Source organism: Ursus maritimus, unplaced genomic scaffold, assembly GCF_017311325.1.
Source record: "Ursus maritimus isolate PB19 unplaced genomic scaffold, ASM1731132v1 scaffold_1, whole genome shotgun sequence".
Taxonomy (NCBI): domain Eukaryota; kingdom Metazoa; phylum Chordata; class Mammalia; order Carnivora; family Ursidae; genus Ursus; species Ursus maritimus.
The window spans coordinates 53,067,831-53,089,237 of NW_024423343.1; the positions used below are offsets into that span (position 1 = coordinate 53,067,831).

The 21,407-nt window shown below is 37.0% G+C and overlaps 2 protein-coding genes across 4 annotated transcripts; one reads left to right on the plus strand and one right to left on the minus strand.

Moving 5' to 3' along the window:
- The first annotated feature begins 312 nt into the window (after window positions 1-312).
- Window positions 313-11,048, plus strand: FKBP7 (FKBP prolyl isomerase 7). Of its 2 annotated transcripts, none has more exons than XM_008687195.1 (4): window positions 313-620; window positions 1,889-2,040; window positions 6,919-7,052; window positions 10,721-11,048. In XM_008687195.1, the coding sequence occupies exons 1-4, from the start codon at window positions 412-414 to the stop codon at window positions 10,880-10,882; spliced, it is 657 nt and encodes a 218-aa protein (XP_008685417.1). In that variant the 5' UTR covers window positions 313-411; the 3' UTR covers window positions 10,883-11,048. The 2 variants fall into 2 exon arrangements, with proteins under 2 accessions (XP_008685417.1, XP_008685418.1); XM_008687196.1 differs by having other exon boundaries at window positions 6,922-7,052.
- A 538-nt stretch (window positions 11,049-11,586) lies between these two features.
- Window positions 11,587-21,272, minus strand: PJVK (pejvakin). Of its 2 annotated transcripts, XM_008687194.2 has the most exons (7): window positions 20,871-21,272; window positions 19,393-19,460; window positions 17,947-18,142; window positions 17,026-17,167; window positions 15,797-15,914; window positions 14,301-14,399; window positions 11,587-14,086 (listed from the first exon to the last, which is right to left on the minus strand). In XM_008687194.2, exons 1-7 carry the CDS (start codon window positions 20,882-20,884, stop codon window positions 13,794-13,796), a joined length of 930 nt encoding a protein of 309 aa, XP_008685416.2. In that variant the 5' UTR covers window positions 20,885-21,272; the 3' UTR covers window positions 11,587-13,793. The 2 variants fall into 2 exon arrangements, with proteins under 2 accessions (XP_008685416.2, XP_008685415.2); XM_008687193.2 differs by lacking the exon at window positions 20,871-21,272 and having other exon boundaries at window positions 19,393-19,956.
- Between the last annotated feature and the right edge of the window lie 135 nt (window positions 21,273-21,407).

The following is a 21,407-nucleotide window of genomic DNA, read 5'->3' on the forward strand; positions in this document are numbered from 1 at the left end:
GCCCAGAAATGACAGCCGTATTCTCTGACTACAACATCCCACTCCCAGGAGATTTCTTTTGCGGGTTTCATTTTAGGAAACGCGATCATTTCCAGCGAACCCTGAGGAAACCTTCTGTAAAATGTACGGATTTAACGAGAAGCGGTGCTGTGTTCAGTACTGCCTTAACCACTGATGACAGCCATCCAAAGCGCCGGGTACCAGAGGGGCAGAACCCAAGACGAGAGACGAAAATTCTGTGGCTGAGCGCGAAACCCAAGAGGGCGGGGCCATGGGCCGCCCCGCCCCGGGCCTTTTGTGACGTAGAACAATGCCTGCCACGCGTCGGAACTCAGCAGCTTTCGCAGCGCGGGGGCACAAGTGACACGCGTGAAGGAACGCCGTGGTCATCTGAGGCCAACTTCAGGAACCATGCAGTTCTTATTAAGATTAATCGTTTTCTTTTATGTATCGGGCATTTTTACTGCTCTGGGACAAAAGGAAGAGGAGAGCATAGAAGAAGTGAAAATCGAAGTTTTGCATCGTCCAGAAAACTGTTCTAAGACGAGCAAGAAGGGAGACCTGCTAAATGCCCATTACGACGGCTACTTGGCTAAAGATGGTTCGAAATTCTACTGCAGGTAGGAAATGCTATGAACTGCTCCGGCATCCAGTTGATGCATGAAATCTAGGCTCCCTCTATCAACCAGAAACTAAGTGGTTGGTTGATTGGTTTGTTCTTGTTATTTAACAGTAAGAGCTGAGCCTTTTATTCCTAGGGGGGAAAATTCCTACTGAAATTCAGTAGTTCCCTGGTGAACTATTACTTTTTAAATTATTAAACAAGAGATTATCAGAAATACACTACATACACAGGCACCCGGACCACTGCCACCACTCTTGGGATCTATACAAGGGTAAGTGATGGTACTGTCTGTAAGGATGTTCTCACCATTTTTTTTTTTTTTTCTGTTTGTTGGAGTCTCTTTACAGAGGATTAGCTAGGGTAGTTTAAGAGATTTTATCTGGCCTCCAGAAGCATGATATTTACAGACTGAGGGCCACTTTTCAACTGTATCCAAAAACCACAACAGTATCTTTCCCTGGCGTCTTCTGGGCCCTATGTTCTCCCATCTGCCCCCTCATCTCACCACTGTCTGCTCTGATTTAATTGATCGTTTATTACTCAGAGGAAGAATGGCTTTTCTTAATCTGTGCTATTACCCTATAAAGGTAGGATTGGGTAAAATTAGTTCTTTCCATTTGGAAGAAAATACATAAATTTAATAAGAAAAGATACAAATTTTAATTATTGTTCAAATGACTTTTTGAGGCTAAACCTGCACCATCATTTTTTAGAACAAACTCAGAAAGGTTAAATGAGTTTTTGGATAGACCATGAAGCTACTTAGAGGCCGGAGACCCATTAAAAAGGTAACTATTGAATAGTTTTTGCAAGATGGCAATAAAAAAAGATAATGACATGACTCCTAATGACTAGCTTTAGGCAAATCAGACTTCTTTCTGGCTATTATGAAAGAAGTTTGAGCCAAACAACCCACCAGGGGGTTCAGAATGAATACTAATATGGGAAAAGAGAGAGGACTCCAATTTTAAATTATAACCTCATGTCCAGGTGTATTTTATTTTTTTAAGATTTTTTATTTATTTGTCATAGAGAGAGATAGAGAGCACAAGCAGGAGGAGCAGCAGGCAGAGGAAGAAGCAGGCTCCCAGCTGAGCAAGGAGTCCAATGCCAGACTCAATTCCTGTAACGTGGGATCATGACCTGAGCCAAAGGCAAATGCTTAACTGACTGAGCCATCCAGGCATCGTGTCCAGGTGTATTTTAAAGTTTGATTTCATTTTTCTTAAAATCAGCTTACCTAAGTGTTGTTTTATATTGTAGCCGGACACAAAATGAAGGCCACCCCAAGTGGTTTGTTCTTGGTGTTGGACAAGTTATAAAAGGCCTAGACATTGCGATGATGGATATGTGCCCTGGAGAGAAGCGGAAAGTGATTATACCTCCTTCATTTGCATATGGAAAGGAAGGCTATGGTAAGGTGTTTTAGTATTATATCTCTAAGTTATATTGAAAAATAAATCACAGCTTTGGGTGTATATCCATAAGAATTGAGAGCAGGATCTCAACGAGATATTTGTATACTCATGTTCATAGCAGCACCATTCATAATGGCCAAAAAGTGGAAATAACCCAAGTGTCCATTGACAGATGAGTGGATAAACAACATGTGTACACATACAATAGAATATTGTTCAGCCTTAAAAAGGAAAGAAATTATTCTACATGCTGCAACATGGATGAACCTTGAGTACATTACACTAAGTGAAATAAGCCAATCACACAAAAACGCTGTATGATTTCACTTGTATGAGGTATGTGGAACAGTCAAATTCAAAGAAAACTGGTTGCCAAGGTGCTGGGGAGAGGGTGGAATAGGTAGAATTGGTTTAATGGGTATAGAATTTCAACTCTCCCAGGATGAAATAGTTCTGGAGACTGGTTGCACAGCAATGTGAATATATTTAATTGTATTGAACTATACAGTTAAAATGGTTAGAGTGGTAAATTTTATGTTACATGTATTTCCCACAATTAAAAATTTTTGAATCACTAAAAAAAACCAAGTAAAATAAAAAAACACAGAGGAAATAGTTACAGAATCATAAGGTCCAATAAATTAGTTGTATCTAGTCCAATCCAGCTTTGTGTCCCCACTTTTTACATATAAAGAAAATAAGACATCATTGGAAGACATCTCTCTGGCCAGAGGTTCTTTCCCTCACGTATTGGCAGTACTCATAAAGATCCTGTATATTCTATAAGCTCTACCTTAGTCATTTTTACTTTAGTACATGTTATTTTATTAATTATGACATAAATGTCTATAGCAAATACCCTCAGTAAGCAGTACCAAAGTCAAATTCATAAAACTCGGGAAACTGCAACATGATCTTAAAGTAAAAGGATAGCACTGGAACGTAGTAAAAAGAGCATCTGAATATAAAAAGCTGTCAGTCACTATTACCCAAATTCAGGAGCAGCCTTGAAATGTGGAAGAAATGAACTGCTTCTTTCAATATCTTACCTATTTTTAAAATCCTACTGTGAGATCTGAGAACCCAGGTAAACCAGATAAATGGGGAAAATTTTTGCAGCTACCATGAAGACTCTTACTAATCAATAATAAAAATGAACCTAGCCCTAGAAATAGGCAAGCAGCCCACTAACAAAGAAAATACAAATGGCCTTTAAATCTATGGGAATACTTAGTTTCATTAATTTAAAGAAAGGGATATTAAAACAAAATGAGACACCATTTTCACTCATCAGATTATCAAAGGCATGAAAGTTGGCACAGGTATAGAAAACCAGCATTCTCATGCATTATTGTTGGGAATGTAAGTCACTCGACCTTTCTAGCAATTTCTATCAAGATTTAAAAGCACATACCCTCTGACCCCATAGTTCCATTTACAGGAATGTACACAGAGGTATATATAAAAGAATATTCATTACAGATTTTTATTTTGTAGAAAAAAATGGAAACCACCTGAGTATCCATCGATAGGGAATTAGTTAAATATGGTATATCTATACAATGGATTATGGTGCAACCAATAAAAAGAATGCCATAGAGCCATATGTATTAATATGCTAAAAATAAAGTGAGATGGGGTGCCTGGGTGGCTCAGTTGATTAAACCTCGGCCTTCGGCTCAGGTCATAATCCTGGGGTCCTGAGATCAAGCCCCTCATCGGGCTCTCTGCTCATCAGGGAGTCTGCTTCTGCCTCTCCCTCTTCCCCACCCCCTCCTCCCCGGCTCCTGCTCCTGCTCTCTCTCTCTCAAATAAATAAATAAAGTCTTTTAAAAAATTAAAATAAAATAAAGAAAGTGGGATAGAATATTCATGCAAGGAAGATTTATTGAGCATCAATGCCAGGCCCTGTTCCAGGCATCGAGCATAAAGCCAATGTACAAAGAAGAAACAATTTCCTCTCCTCAGAGATCTTACCTATGAGGGGTTCATGCATCATGAATCTACACAGATTATACGTGGAAGGATACACAGTCATCTGATGACATTATGTGCTCCGAGAAGGAAACCTGAGGGTCAAGTGTAAGGAGATTTCTTCTTACTCTCTAATATTTTGTACTGTTTAATTTTTTTGCCATGGGCATGTATCAATTTTTCTAAAATCAAAAATTTTTTAAATTGCCAAAGTTAAAAGTGGAGCTGAATAAAGAGGGAAAGTTTTTAAAAGGGGGAAAATGGTCAGCCTGGCAGAGGGATGGTTTTTACTTTGCATTCTCAATTAGATCCTTGCTCTCTTTTGCTGTGTAAAGACTATAATCATTCCCTCCTCATACTATTTAGAATCCTTGCTAACTCCACCTGTTTGAAATATTTAGTATGTAATTAAAGTCACTAAAGATTATTTTTCTAAATCTTGTCATTACTCCCAAATATTTCGTTGAATGGCATACCTATCTCTTTGAGGCTGTGTTATTAACTCATTAATAGTAGCGATTCCCTCACCTTTTCTTTCCAGCAAGAGCAGAGGATCACTGCCCCAAATTGGATTGCAGGGAGGTTAGTGGCACAAGGCAAACCCAATCAGACTGAAAACTCCTAAAGAGACAGTTTCAGGTAACTACAGCTTCATTCTCAATGCTCTTGGCCAATCATTTGGTCCCATCAAAATAGCTCCCATGGAACCGTACGTAATTTGTATATCCTATTTTTAGTTGTAGAGGAATCTGGGAGAGAAAAAAAATTGAAGATAAATTTAATTGAATGTAGTACTTGCCCAAAAATATTGTCATATGTTGAGGCCGATTCTAGCCAAGATGAGACAGGCAAAGTTTGCCTTTTAGACTCTTCAATCTCATTGTAACCATATCCCGCACCAAGAGGCACTCATCCATCCTATTGGGCCCCCTTCCCCTATAGCAAATGACCACTTAGTTTCCTTTTTGTAAACTAGGTTATGCTTAGCTATGAATGACTACCCAGGCTGCCTAAGCTATTAAGAATCCAGACCCTTGCTGCAGAGAGGTACAAGTTTAACTTTGAAGAAGTTAGTTCACATTCAATTTGAGGTGTCCCCAATAAACCTAAAAACGATGAATCTCATTAGTAACACCACCAGCACTTTTGTTTTAAGGAAACTGTGGCCCAGCAAAAGTATGTTCTTTGGAACATACTTAATTGCTGGCTTACCTGCATTACAATAGGTAAGATTAGATTACATAAAAATTGCAGTGGAGACCTTTTGTAACTGCCTAACAAACCACTTCTTGTCAAATAAGCTCTTTTTTTAAAAGTGTTTTATTTATTTATTTGTCAGAGAGAGAGAGCACAAGCAGGGGGAGCAGCTGAGCGGGGAGTCCGATGCAGGACTCGATCCCAAGACCCTGGGATCATGACCTGAGCTGAAGGCAGACACTCAACTGACTGAGCCACCTAGGAGTCCTGTCAAATAAGCTCTTTTAAATGAGTTGTTATCGAGCCCTAACATCAGCTATAACTTTATTTTAGGTAGCACTTGAAGAAGGCTTTCTCTGTGCAATATCCTTGCTTCGTGTGACAGAGCACCCTGCATGTCTTGAAATGCATGACTTTTCAGTGCTTTAATTAACAGTACACGTGGTACGTACAGATTCCTTACATTAACTCCTACGTCTTTGATCTGCTTCTCTAAATACAAGTAATTCTATGCAAATTCACTTTTTTCTCCTTTTTATGCTCTAATATCTTTGTAAGACAAAACCTAATTGGCAATATTTTCTGTATTTACAGAATTATTCAGAAAGTTCATAGGTAATTGTAATATTTTTTCTTAAGAAATTTGAATTTGTGTTTTGAGGTTGTCTTTATTATCATTAGTTGTTTCCATGTTGTAAGGAGATTGTAACTGGACAGAATAAGAATGGATTTTATAAAAATTATCATTGAATTAATCTCTACCACTTTTTACTCTGAAGTCAGGTGATAGGTGGTTACATTGCTTACAACTTCATTAGTCATAGAATGCATGAGTAGATTTTTCTATGTCCTAGCTTTGGAGATAACTGATCCAGTTCTCCTTTTGGCTATAACTTTCAAGCTCTTTTCTCTTTGGGTTATATAAATACTTCAGCAAGAATTCTCCACTGTTTCATTAAAGAAATTACTATTTCCTTCAGAGAACAAACAGGCTTTTTAAAAATAAACCATAGGGGCATTCATTCAACAAATATTTGAGTGCCTATCATGAGTATCTAGGCAATACTGGTGACACAAGCCAACCCCTGCCTCTTAGCACGTCATTTCTGTAGGTTATTTTTATGAAATGGTCATCTGAAATAGCCCATAGCTTGCTAAGATCATCTGTGACATCACAAGTGAGTGAATAGGTTAACTTTATTCAAGAGGACTATTCAACTTAATACTTAACTTTTTTATTGTTATTAGAGATTTCATAAAATTGTTACGGTGTTATTTTCTCATTGTACTTATTTTGTAATGTCTATAAAGGATTGGAAAGATGATTATATTGAAGCGTATGTTTTATTTATACTTCCAAATAACTATAGAATATCATTTTTTAAAAGATTACACATTAACACTTTGACATTTTTCTGCCCATGCATTTCTTCTCTGCAGTAGCTCTCTCCTATATAATGATGGGGTATATTAATAAAAATTACACCAGTTGTCGTTATTTTAATTCAATCAGGAAATAATGGCGCACTAGGTCCTTAAAACTGATTTGGTTTAAAAACGTGGAAAAAATTTTCTTAAAAGTGTTTAGTAAGTGGTTTTTACAAATATGAAATAATCTAATCATAATGCTATAATGGCTATTTGTGAATAAATATTTGAACACTATCTTCATGTAAGTTAAACTGTTAAAAATTATACCTTTAGCAGAAGGCAAGATTCCACCTGATGCAACATTGATTTTTGAGATTGAACTTTATGCTGTGACCAAAGGACCACGAAGCATTGAAACATTTAAACAGATAGACACGGACAATGACAGGCAACTCTCTAAAGCTGAGGTAATTCAAACAAATTCCATATGTGCAGTCTAATTTTTTCATCACAATTTAAATACATCTCTGTTACATCTGTTATTTTTTAGTTCTACCAAGCATGGGCTGATTACTTTGCTTTTATAGAGCTGGTTACTAAAAACTCTAAACTCCAAGAAGAAAATGTGCTTTTTCAATATAAAACTTGTAACTGAGTCATCCCGTTCAGTTGCCTTTCTCCCTGCCAGAGGGTCATTAAAATACCAAGCTAATCTTATAGGGCATTCTAGACTACAGCTTCTAGACTACAAGAACAGAGCTTGTTCGAGCAGCACCGTAGGAATTTGTAACAGTGCAAATTATTTCTACCTCACAAGGTTGTGGGGATTACATGAGATTATGAAAAGAGATAGCAAGAATTTGAGTTGTGTGCATTAGAAAATTGTAAGCAGGAGCCAGGAGGTCACTAACTAGCTTCTGTGTTCGTTAGGTTTTTGTGTTGTTGTTATTGTTGTTTTAAGATTGTATTTATTTATTTGTCAGAGAGAGAAAGAGCACAAGCTGGGGAGCGGCAGGCAGAGGCACAGGGAGAAGCAGGCTCCAGCGGAGCAGGGAGCCCAATGTGGGACTCGATCCCAGGACCCTGGGATCATGACCTGAGCCGAAGGCAGATGCTTAACTGACTGTGAACCACCCAGGCATCCCTCCAGTTAGTCTTATATATGAATTGAGGGATTAATAAAGATGTCGGAACAATAATAGTAATTTTTTTTTGTACTTTCTCAGTACCAAGTACTACTGTAGGCACATTAGCATGTGAACTCACTTAATCTTTATGACAGTTTGTCATTATCTCTATGCCATAGAAGAGGGAAATGATGCCCAGAAAGGTTAAGTAACTGGCCTAAGGTCATACCACTCCAAGTGGCAAAATCAGACTACAACCTAGCAGTCTGGTTCCACTACTTTGCTGCTTTTTTTTTTTTTTTTTTTTAAGATTTACTTATTTATTTTAGGGAGGGAAGGGGCAGAGAAAGAGAGAGAGGAACTCAAACAGACTGTGCAGAGTATGGAACCTGACCCAGGGCTCAATCTCATGACCTGAGCTGAAACCAAGGGTTGGCTGTTTAGCCAACTGTGCTACCCAGTTGCTCCTGCAACTTTGCTCTTAACCATGGCCTGCCCTGCCTGTTTCAGGGAATTTCCAGCATGGATGTTTCAGGGCTAATGTTTGTACTGCTGAAGGCTGGTGCCTGGCTGAGTCCCACTGACTCGACCCTTTTTGCTTAAATCGAGTAACCCATTTGTCTGCCACCCTCTTGCTTGGAGACAGTTTAACATACGACTCTACCACCTAAGTAACAAAAGGTACCTGAGTCATTGATTTCAAGAGACAAGTAAGCCCCCTTTCTCTGTTTCTTTTTCCTCTCCCTTTCCAGTCCTTCCCCCACCCTGATTCTACTTCCTCCTCCAGGATATTAGTAAGGACTTTCCCCTGAAGCTCCTTGGTTGCTCAGCAGAGAAAGACAGATATGTGAATGAAAATATCCCCCGTTCCTTAAGAAGGACAATTAGAGGGGTGGCAAATCCATCCCAGTACGTACTTTGCATTGACTCCTTACGAGTTTCAGAGTGAACAACAGCAGAGGAATTCACGTAGCACCAAAGAGCTCAGCCTGTGCACACAGACCATTCGCTATCAAATGCACACGAAGAGGCACATTCTGCAGTGTGAATACTCTTCAGTAGCCCTTATGGGATCTTTAGTTCTTTCTGGAAAATAAAAGTAGAGAAAGTCCAAAACAGTGACCTGCTTAGCAACAGTCTGTCCAGATGTCTCTCAGGTATCAGCTGCATTATCACTAAATGGTAAGAGTGACTTTCACATGCTTGAAAAGAATAGCTATCTTTCATTGACATCTATAAATGTTACTCTAATCCTCACATCAATACTACCATAGAGATACTGTTTCCCTCCTTTTACAGATGACAAAATTGAGGTCCAGAGAGGTTAAATTATTTGTCCAAGACCACACAGCGAGTACGTGACAAAGACTAGATTTGAAACATGAACTAAAAGAAACTACCTCCCTTCATCATCAGAAAGACTGAGTCAATTATTTCTTTAGTACAAGGTAGGAAAGAAGAGGAACACAGTATTTTTATTAAATTATGAAGTAGAAATAGTGTGGAACTCATTGCTAGCAAAATTAAGCTTATGTTCTTACCTGCTGCCTCTTTGTACCTCTCCACTACGCTGTACTAGAAGAGTCAGTAATATTGGTTATGAAAATATATTTACTTAGAAACTGAGGAATATTTGAGGTTCTTTAAAATTCTTTTCACCTACACCAGATTACTAAGGCTCAACTGGAAGAAAAAAAAATGAATCTCCCTCAATAGGACTGAAGTCTCACTTGAGAACAGTTGGTCTATCCTTCATTAAGATCCATTGATCAGGGGCACCTGGGTGGCTCAGTCATTAAGCGTCTGCCTTCAGCTCAGGGCGTGATCCCGGAGTTCTGGGATCGAGCCCTGCATTGGGCTCCTCCGCTGGGAGCCTGCTGCTTCCTCTCCCACTCCCCCTGCTTGTGTTCCCTCTCTCATTGGCTGTCTCTCTCTGTGTTAAATAAATAAATAAAATCTTAAAAAAAAAAAAGATCCATCGATCATTCTAAAATAAAGTCTACTCATGATGGACTGAGTTTGGATACATACTGCTAAAAACCTCTGAGAGTTCAACTTTAGCTTTCAAAAATACTCTTGCCTTTAAAATACCTAGCCTTGCTGAACAGTATCTCCAGATTATTGCACATTGCTTTGTTTAGTTATTATATATATATATCAGCACTTTCCAATGGAAATATAATTGAATCACAGATATAATTTAAAACTTTTAGTAGCCACATCTTACAAAGCAAAAAGAAACAGGTGAAATGATTTTAATACTATTTTGTCTAACTCAATATATCTAAAATATTTCCCTTTCAACATGAAATCAATGTAAAAAATTATCAGTATTTTTTATTGTCTTAAAAATTTGTTGTGTATTTAACCCTTAGAGTAGCGTATCTCCATTTGATCTAGCTGCATGTCAAGTGCTTAGTAGTCCCATGTGGCTAGGAGAAATGTCATATTACACAGAGAAAGAATACTTAATACCTGTTTTTTATTTGACCTTATTATCATAGAGATTGACATAGTTATGTAGATTTGAAGGAGAGTTATAGAAGCATAGGAAAATTAAGAAAATTAAATTTTATTTCAAAACCTATGGTTGAGTTTTATTGATAATACAATATATGCAGTAATTTTAGAGATTATAAAAATGCCAATTTGGGTTTTATTCACTAATAGAAATCCTCAAGAATGATTTTCCTGATTTTCCTTTCATAACATAGACAGTATAGATTATTGGAAAACACTTAGTTTCCACAAAATTTAATTCAGATGTTAATCTTTGAGTATGTACCACTAACCACCTATAACCTCAGGGGAACCTAATTTGAAGATGTTCCTTTTCAGAAAAATTGCTTCAAATGTTAAAAGGATAAAACCTCAAACAGTTTTTAAAAATTTTATATCACTTACGATAAGTAGCCTTAGAGTTGAGTTTCCTTATGTAAACATTTCTTTCAAGTTACTGAAATTTACTGTGGTACCTTTTTATTAAAGACATTATTTTGGCCTTCTAGATAAATCACTACCTGAAAAGGGAATTTGAAAAAGATGAGAAGCCACATGACAAGTCCTATCAGAATGCAGTTTTAGAAGATATTTTTAAGAAGAATGACCATGATGGTGATGGCTTCATTTCTTCCAAGGAATACAACGTGTATCAACATGATGAACTATAGTATATTTTTATTTCTAAATTTTCTTAGCTACTTACTGTACTTTATATATAAAACAAGGTCACTTTTCTAGAACTTATATTTTCTGTTTTCCTCCCACGAGGACATATTTTGATCCCCTCGATACATGTAATTTTGACAAAATAAATGTGTTATTTTGCAAATTTAACCTTCAGGAAAGCTATAATTGTGTTTCCTATTGCTTTATTCTGTGAACACAAATTGCAGCACCACGAAATAGACCTCCATGTCCCAGTGGGTAGTTCTCCCCCATCAGGAAATAGGACACCTAGGTCAAAATCTACAAGTTCTTCCCAGGTCTAACCTTAACAACATGTATAAATATTTAAATATCGAATTTTTAACATTTTAATTGTAAAAATGTCCCATGTAGTGAAAATATTCAATAGGACCCAAGAATTAACATTTCATTTGTTTATACATTTCCCAGCATTACAAGTAGAAGGATATAAAATCACAGGACTAAACAAATCTTCCTTTTGTATGCACACTGGAAAATATTCGTTGTACAGTTCTGTCCCACAGAGCACCTTAACACGGTCTCTGTACTTTTTTTTTTTTAAAAAAAAGATTTTATTTATTTATTTGACAGAGATAGAGACAGCCAGCGAGAGAGGGAACACAAGCAGGGGGAGTGGGAGAGGAAGAAGCAGGCTCATAGCAGAAGAGCCTGACGTGGGGCTCGATCCCACAACGCCGGGATCACGCCCTGAGTCGAAGGCAGACGCTTAACCGCTGTGCCACCCAGGCGCCCCACAGTCTCTGTACTTTTTGATGCAAGCTCTGGCCTTTGGTCATTATTCTAATGGGAAATGTTTAAAGATAATTGACAAAAGACTTCGTGCCTCTTACCTAACAGACATAATAAAATCTACACTGCTCTGAGTCCATACTCCTTCAGATATCATTACCAACGTGCTACCTCCTCTTCCCTTTTGCAGGCCTTTGGATCTACCATCCCTAACTTTTTGTCTTGATAGTTTTAAATTAATGCCATGGTATTTCTTAGTTTCCGGTTCCCTTTCTCTATGTACCTCTATCCTAGGTCACTTCATTTTACAGTGTTCTTGTTGTTGATCATGAATGAGCATTGCAAACTGGCACCCCATCAAATTTTTGAAAATTTGTAGAATTTATTTTATAGGTGAGGACATTTCATGAGGATACAAGCAGGGAATACACTGCCATGGCAGTTTTGTGTCATGGTCAAATCATAACATCCGACTTGTTGAGAATAGGAGGTAAGAGGTGCTGTAGAAGATATCTCACACTGGTGTCAAAGAAAATGCACGTTATTTATTGGACCCTGTAAGGTTTTGCCCACTGCGTATGTAGAAAAGTATGGTCAGGCACTAAATAGCTCTGCTCCAAACAAGTGAGTTCAAACCAAAGCTCTTTCCAAACCATTGTTCAGTGTTCATCTGTTATACGCTCTTTAGATACACTGCCAGAAATTCTATTATCTCAAAGTTCAGGGGTAACACAAAAAAAAAACCACCAGATTAACGGATATCACGTATGCATAGCACAGAGTTTGACACTTCATAAAACCAAAGCCTTTGCTGTCTATCCTTTCCTCCCAAGAGGGCTTCGTGGCTGTACCCAATTTTGTAACTCCTCCCTTGCTCAATCGCCAATTCTCGTTCCTTGACTTCCCTCAGGAAAACCTGCTCCATTGGTGACTCAATATTATGTTTTGGTTTGGAAACTGCCCCTGTTCTCTACATTAAAAAAAGTCGCTAGAGCATTTTGTAATCAGTATACTCATATTTGCATTTGACTCATATATTCTGCTCAAAACACAAATATAGTAGAAGAAGATACACGTGGAACTCATTCCAAGTACGAACTGTTCATAATTCTATCCTTTCTGTCCCATTGTTTTCCAAGTGCTTTTAAACTTATGTTTTTAAAAATTATAGATGATGTAAAATGGAGATTGATTCTAAAACTCTGATCACAAATAAATAAAATTTTAATCATCCTACATACATAATCAGGTATTTCGTAGTTACACGATTGCTTTATGCTTTCACAGGCATATACCTAGTAGAGAGTGCTGTTCCTACATTTTGGGTTCTAGAATTTGCATTATATTTGCAATTATTTTAATAAGGGTATATAATAAATTAATAATTTAGGTTGTTTATGAAAAATCTCAGACGTCTTATAGAGTAGATGAAAAAGATCTCTCAAACTGAATATGTTAAATATTTTAAACATTTTCAAAGGAGAAAGATAAAGGTGTCCTAGCTGCCTTAACTTTCAAATGACAGTAGTGAGTTTTTATAAAGACAAAACTAGTGAGCATGTGTACGTCACACAAAGGGAAACTGCTATCAGTCACCTTGTGAACTGTGTCCATAAAACCCCACACTGAGCTCCGTGTGCTTTTCATTTGATACCACAATTAAACATTTAGGATTACATTGAATTATTAACACATTTTTCTCATTTTACCAGACCTAAGGCAATGGTTAAAGCACCATAAAGTCACCACTTTTAACCTCTTGTCATTCTTAAATGTTGAATTAAAAGTCAATTAAAGATAAAATTGATATTTAGAAAAATCACTACGTAAAGTTATCTAAAATTATAGCCAAATCCCAAATATAATTCTAAAGTAACTGGTAGATATCATGAAGGAACGTCTATATTTTGAATTTTATATTTAAACCTTTTTTCACATAAACAATATTAATCTTTATGACAATTTATAGGGCAGATACTATTATCATCTCCACATTTATAGATGAAGAAATCGATGCCCTGATGGGTTAATTTCTCTTGCCTCTCCCTCTTTAATTCGCCACAATTCAGCAAAGCATACCTAGATGATTTTGGAAAGGTGTGTGGCACAGTTGCACCTAAAACACTATGTTCACTTTCCGTTTTATTTCATCCTCTTGTGCCAGACATCAAAACAAGGAACTGCATGAAGTCGCACATACTTCTGCCCATCGACAGAGCACTGAAAACACCCATAAACTGTCTCCCTTTTAAAGTTCCCCATCCCACAGAGTATGCAAGGTCCTTTTGGAATGTTGTGATTAAGCAAGTTAACTCGGATATGAGTCCCTTCTTTGAGAGAAATATCAGTCATGCTGAGAGGTTTGTCATAGTAGTCAGAAAAAAGATCATCTAAGTAAAGCTGTGAACGAGAAATGGCATCCATTACTCTTCTATCTGAAAGCACAAAAACAGAGAAATGTGTTAGAAGTCCCATAAGAAATACATAACCACACCGCATTCAGACATACATGAATCTAAACCCTGAGTCATGAAATGATTTGGCTTTTGGATTTAAATTCCTCCTTAACAGACAGGAGTCCTGACTGGATAAACTCAAGCGTTAATCCAAGAAGAAAAAAACATTTGAAATACTCCTCAACGGACATACTTCTCTCAAATAGTATATTCCTCAATCTGTACAGCAGCGCAAACGTCGCGGTTTCTTCCCTCTCAAATCCTCCTTTTGACACTGAAGTGACACAAAGGTCTATAAAAAAAAAATAATTTTTAGAAGATGTTATAACTTGAACAACTCATATTTTATTGGGAGTTTTAGTTGTGGCTGATGAATTCTGGTACATGCCATTCACTGTATTTTTTAAGTTAAATTTTATATATTTTTCGAAAAGCTAACATTTACATGGTACAAAATCCAGACTACAGAAGGGGGACACAGTAATAAGTCTCCGGTCTACCCTGCACCCCAGCCTCAGTTTTCCACCCCGGAATAACCACTGTCAAGTTTCTTGAGTGTACTTCCAGAAATACTCCATATTATTTTTTAAGCATGAAGGAATAGATATGTATGTATGTATGTACATAAAATTATTTAGGCTCAAATAGTTATATGCTACACACATTTCTTTAAAATATCTCTTAGACATTATTCCATGTCAGGGTCCATACCTCATTTTCTTAATGGCTTCATAACATTCCGTAGCTATGGATGCACCACTATTCAATTAGTTACTGATAATAGATCTTAAGGTTATTTCCAACCTTTCGCTATTACAAACCGAATATCCTTATACCCGTATCACTTCCCATACGTGTAAGTATATCTCTAGGATAAATTCCCAAAAGCGTATGCACATTTTAAATTTTGATGGATATATCAGTTCTATCAGTTTATACCCCTCCTAAGAATCAATATAATCGTAAAAACCTATATCTGAAGTGTCCCAAATGGCCTGTAATTAGCATGTTTTGTCATGTTTCTGGATTTCCTATTCTCTCCTCCCACAGAATTACAGAAACAAAAACAGGTCTAAAAATGTTTATAAATTACCATGGCTAGGGGGCTCCCTTGCCTAGTCCTTTGAGGTGGCTGATCTCCTAATCTTAAAGACCTGTGAAATGTCAAAGTCTAAAGTGAGCTGCACTGAGATATAAGGTATATAAGGTATTCTGTAAGGTATATAAAGACAATTTTAGGGCAAGCGTTTATACTGTCAAAGTTATTTTTTAGGGAGAGTTGGGGGGAAGCTGAGTCTGTGAGAGGTAAAACTGAAAAAAGCTTGTCTTATCTTAGTTTGGACGCCCTGACACCGACAGGCGTCTTAACTATCTACCCATTCCTCTATTTGCCATCATCAAAAACGTCAAGGAATACCTTGTCAGTAGATTGCACTTAAGCTCTTATCTATAATCAAAAGTGCAGTGGAGGGGAGTCTGCAGCTTTCACCAAGAAGCAGAGAAGAGGTAGTGGGTACGAGTAGCAACCAGAGGGTCTTTCCCAGCTACTTTACCCAAGTGTAAGATTGACAGTACTGAGAGTATCATTCTTCCACAATTACACAGAGAGAGTGTGTACGTGTTTGTTTCCCATTAAATTCTTCTTAAAAGTATAATTATTTCAGTGTTTCATGCAAATCATTCACTTACCAAAGGCACCATCCAAGTAAATGAAGAGTTCAAAAACACTGAAAGCGATGGTTGTGTGTGCTGGAAAAACAATAGCTTTGTCCCTTCCCTTGGGATTCTGTTCATCCATAAAATGAAACTATAGTAAATAAGTAAATAACATTATTAAGGAGCATACCATGTAAGGATAGCTTTTTGGAGAAACAAAACATTTCGTACAACCTTACTATTAAGACAAAAACAAATGAATTATCCCATTGAATTTAACTGTTCATACCAGAAGTCCACGTGGTCCACTGGGTCTCACGATCTAGGGAATACCACTTACCACTTTCTCACTAACATTGGTACTGGGGCCAAAGATTAGTGCTACCACAACAGTAAGGCTCTAGGACAACTTTTTCTTTCAACCACAAACCAACTGTTTAAGTGCTACAGTCGTTTTTAGCCTACTCTATTGTTCCAAAGCCCCCAGAGTTTTCAGCAGCTTTCCAAAGCAATCATCAACTTATTTACCAAAATAATCTCCAACAATTAAATAAATGTTTCACTTTGTGCCCCCAGAATGATCCAGTGTTAAACAACTTGGTGGACAGCTAAGGGTAGCCACTAAACAGAACTTTTATTTGCAAAGATTCCAAAAGTTTTTCATTGAACTCTATCTTTCTAACAATTCATTTTAATAAAACCAGTCAAGTTATGATTATGGGTCATTAACTATGTGAATGACAAAGACAAATAATACTAAGCTAAGAACGAAACACAAATAACTTCCAAGAGGTTTTTGTGGGGTTTTTTTGTTTTTTTTGTTTTTTGAAGGAATTTAACGTTGAATGAAGCATGTTTGGCTATGCACAATATTATTGTAAAAATTAAAATATTATAAAATCAACTTTCAAAAATTCGAGTATTAAGTACATCACTGAAAAATGAAATCAAGAATTCAATATAAGCATTCAAATTTATTCATAAAACATCATTTAAATAGTCATAGGAGGGACTCTAGGATGCATTATTTCATAAAGATTAGTGGGGTTTTTTTGCATCATATTACACATTGAGAATCACAGTTTTCTTGGATTTTTTAAAAATTCTAAAACAAAACCATTACTGTGCAAAATCCTATATACACTTGTACCACTTTAATCTTAACATTTGACAAAATACACACATCTCATTAGAAATTTAGTACTTGTTAAAAACTCCCATTGCACATTTTTAGTAAGAGAAACCTAATGAGCGTGGTTTACCCGCATGGCTTCCCCGCGAATTCCAGCATGCACAGACAGTGAGCACTGTCGTGTGGTTCGAATGCTTTCCATGACCACACACAATACTGCCTTTCTGCTGCTCCTTGTCTGACGTATCAAGCTGTGGTCAAAATTAATTTTTCTAGAATAAAGAACAGAGATATTCACAAGAATCTGTCACATCTGATTACATATAATAGGGTACATTTTTTGCTGTCATGTGTTACTCATTCATGGTCCACCTTAACAAAAAGTAAATCAAGGCAGGTCTAATACGAATCAGAAAGTATGCTCGATAGCCACTAATAATCTGCCTCTCCTTTCTCTTTTCTTAAAACATGCTTATTATAGGAGTCTGTTGGAAGATACTCCCTTAGTATATTTGTTGCAAGCAGATTAGTGTATTCTTTTTTTTTTAAGGATTTATTTATTTTTATTTGAAAGAAAGCGAGTGCACAAGCAAGGGGAGGGCCAGAGGGAGAGGGAAGGAGGAAGAGAGAGAGAGAGAGAGAGAACCCTCAAGCAGACTCCCTACCTAGCACAGAGCCAGACACAGCGCTCAGTCCCAGGACCCTAAGACCATGACCTGAGCTGAAATCAAGAGTTGCCCGCTTAACTGACTGAGCCACCCAGGCACCCCCGTGTATTCTTTTAATCTAATAACTTAGTAAATGTGTACAGGGCCAAAGCAATTTTGTGGTACAATTAAAATTTCTGTTTAAACCAACTGATTTTGGATATCTACCCTTACCTAAAGTCTGCATATATTGCTAATTTGTAGTAGTTCAAACAAATAAAAAAAATAAATTATGTTAGACAATATATATAACCTGAATGTTTTCAGCATTCTTTGTAATGAAATTTATACAATTAAAATATTTAATGAAAACACTGAAGTAGATTAAGTATTATTCTACTGACCGGGTAGTAATTTCCTTGAGTAATGTTGATACTTCCACTTCATGTTTGGTTACCACACCAAATGAGGCTTTTACTGCAACAGAATCTGATCCAGTGACGTTAATCCCAACATCATTCACAATATGGTTGCCCCGCCTTCCATAGAGTGAAACATCTGATTTATCTTCATAATTCAGTAACTGATAAGATGAAATACCTTTATGAAAAGGAAATCAATATTTTTAAATGTCTTAAATTCATCTAGTATAGATTACATATAGTAATGCATTAATTTACTATTTAAGACTCCATTACACCAAAGTTGAGAAAGGTGACATTTCAAGCCAAGATTTAAAATAGCAACTCATTTAAATTAAAAAAAAAATAAATATATCTGCATGAATTATGACTTTATTGTTAAAACATGTAAACATTTTTTTTTTTTTTAAGATTTTATTTGACAGAGAGAGAGAGAGCACAAGAAGGGGGAGTGGCAGGCAGAGGGAGCAGCAGGCAGAGGGAGAGGGAGAAGCAGGCTCCCCATTGAGCAGAGAGCCCCATGCGGGACTCTATCCCAGGACCCTGGGATCATGACCTGAGCCAAAGGCAGACGCTTAACCGACAAAGCCACCCAGGCTCCCCAAAACATGTAAACATCTTAAAACATGTAAAATATCCCTCTTGCTAGAAAATGAACTCTTTCTTTAAAAATTAATTTTTTTATTTGAGTGTAGGAAGTATACAATGTTATATGAGTTTCAGATATACGACATAGTGATTGGACGAATTTATGTGCTATGCCATACTTACCACAAATGTAGTTACCATCTGTCACCATATAATACTACTAAAACATTAACTAAAAAAAATTTTAATTAAATAGCAACTCAATTAATTTAACAACAAAAAAATAGAGTACCTAAAAAAAAACTCAAGCTCTTTGTTCCACCAAAAGAACTCTGTACACTGTAAGATCCACTGAGTAGTTGAAAGAAAAACAAGTGTTTATAACAAATAATTTGTCAAAATGTCAATTTGTTTTCTAATCTAGCCTGTAAAATACATTTCAGTTTATCAATTGCAATAACTGAGTCATAAGAAATAAATGTAAATTACTTTCATCTCATTTAGCTCTGTAAGATGGGTAAGATTAAGTAGTATCCCATTTTATAGATGAAGAAATATATTATTTTGTCATATTCTAACTTGGCTCAGTTAAAACAGTCTATAACATAATTGAAATAAAATTATACAATAAGTAATTTCACAAACTAGGTTGGAAAATCATTCAACAAATAAGAGATTTGATACTATACAAATTTAGGTATTATTAATCTTATTACTACTATCATAAGTTGCTTTTATCAATGTGCAAATATTACAAATATTAGTATATACAACCGAAGTTTGGATTGTCAATAATATAGCTGAATGAGTAGTTACTCCCAAACAGGTATTTAAACTTACCAGCTGAAATTTCTCTGTCTCCTAGAAGAATATCTTTCAGTGTAAAAGGTGTTGAGGTAAATTTATATCTAGGAAAGAGAAAACATCGCTTCTTTTTTACCACCAGACTTAGAGGTTGGTATTTGTCAGCCTCACTGAGGCTTGGAACAGGAACTAATCTCCCTCCATCTCCAACTTGCTTGACAAAGCTCTTGGTAGCAGCAGCAAACATATTAATATGATATGAAAATGTCATCTACTGCAACCCTCAGATAACAATCCATACTTTCAAAGAAACCAGGCACAAACCTAAGACTTGCTCGATTTTAAATATAATTGAACACATTAAAAATACAAAGCATGGTTTCACCAAGTAGCTTACCAGTGTACAATTCACAACACTGCCTCTCCTGGGGTGCTCAGGCAATGAATTATAGATCAACGGTGTTAAATGATATACTAAGAGAAAGTCAATTTGGAATTGCGGTCTATAAGCACTAAAACATATGCAGAAAACTACTAATTTTAAAATACTACCAGTGTCCTTGATGAGGGTTACTGTTGATAGTAGTTTGCCAGTTTTGAGGAAACCTATAGCTCTACGGGAACAATGCAATTTAGACACTAAAATTAGCCCTGGATACCACCTACAGTGGACCTAGTCCAAAGGGAATTCCTTCACAACTTCACCATGCCAATTGTGGCAACAGTAAAGTGCTCTTTTGAATCCTTGTAGTATACAGTTCATTCATTTTCCTTCTTATATGCTACAAAACCAAGTGATTAATATAAAACATAAATTCACAGAATATAGAGAAGCAACTGTATGCAGATTTTTATGAGATAACAAATGAAAGCCAGATTGCATATATAAATGAAGAAATAACTATATAATACTAACATATATAAATAACTATAAACTATTACTTAGGGGTTTCTTACTCTGTAGCTGGCACATAGACAACTCTTTGAAATAGTGCTGCATTTATTTTGTTTCATCGTTATTACCTCAGTTACTCAACTTTTCAAGAGAGCTATATCAAGTTTGGGCTTGTTTTTAAGATATCAGGGCAAAAAATAAATTTTAGAAACAAATCTGAATGCTTGAAATATTGTATTGCCATAGTTATGTGGATGTTCTATTTTGAAAAAGTGGTTATGTGCACTTACAGTAACATACTCATTAAAACATAATGGTAGTAATCGCAATACATGTACAGAAGGGATAGTGGGAAGAAGAATAGGCCTAATTCAAGCCTCTAATACCATAAATCAATTTGACTAGATTCAAGATTCAGCTGTTTTCATTTGCTTGCAAGTATCCAAGGCTCTCGTGTAAACAAAAAACCCCAAAAACCAAAAAAAGTTTTTAATAACGCCCCTTTGTGTGAACAGCACTGTGCAATCTTCCACGACGCAGAGAAAGCACAGGGAGTCATTTCTGCAAGTGGCTAGCAAACCCCTAAGCAACAGATCTACCGTCGCTGTCTGATCCCCACCTAAGGTGGTGCATCCCAGGCAAACGCAATTACGACTAACAACACAGGTGTACAGAAACAGCATTTAACTGGAGCCCACAGAAAAGCCTTCGTTTACACCGAAGCCTTGCTCAGATCCGCTCGCGAACGCGAAGAAAGCCTAGAGACAATGGAAAACCACCCGGCGGGAGAGAAGTGGGGGTTGGGGGAGTGGGGTCCCCGGACATTCCTGCGAGCTCAAGGTAGGGCTCAGACCAGAAGAGCCCACTGCAGCCCCCAAAGCGGATATACCGCGAGTCCCAAGCTTCGGGGCCAGGTTCAGGGACGTTCCGCAGCAATTTTGCATTTAGAATTCTGAAATCTTTTTCTTAAAGTGACGCAGCCCCATCCCTAACCTCCCTCAGCCCCACTACGGAAAAAGAAACTGAGCCTCAGGCCTCACACACTGTGAAGCTGGACTCCCAACAAGCCGCCTCTCGGGGCCGGAAACCGCCTCCTTTTAAGGACGCAGAAGTGCGGCCACGCCGAGGCAGTGGTGGGGGGTAAGCGCTGGGAATC

Coding starts and splice junctions, on each gene's coding strand:
- FKBP7 (XM_008687195.1), top strand. CDS start 412: ATGCAGTTCTTATTAAGATTAATCGTTTTCTTTTATGTATCGGGCATT. Junction 2,041..6,918: donor ATATGGAAAGGAAGGCTATG/GTAAGGTGTTTT, acceptor TTATACCTTTAG/CAGAAGGCAAGATTCCACCT. Junction 7,053..10,720: donor GGCAACTCTCTAAAGCTGAG/GTAATTCAAACA, acceptor TTGGCCTTCTAG/ATAAATCACTACCTGAAAAG.
- PJVK (XM_008687193.2), bottom strand. CDS start 19,627: ATGACATTTTCATATCATATTAATATGTTTGCTGCTGCTACCAAGAGC. Junction 17,168..17,946: donor CTCAAGGAAATTACTACCCG/GTCAGTAGAATA, acceptor TCTTTATTCTAG/AAAAATTAATTTTGACCACA. Junction 14,087..14,300: donor GAATATACTATTTGAGAGAA/GTATGTCCGTTG, acceptor TTGTGCTTTCAG/ATAGAAGAGTAATGGATGCC.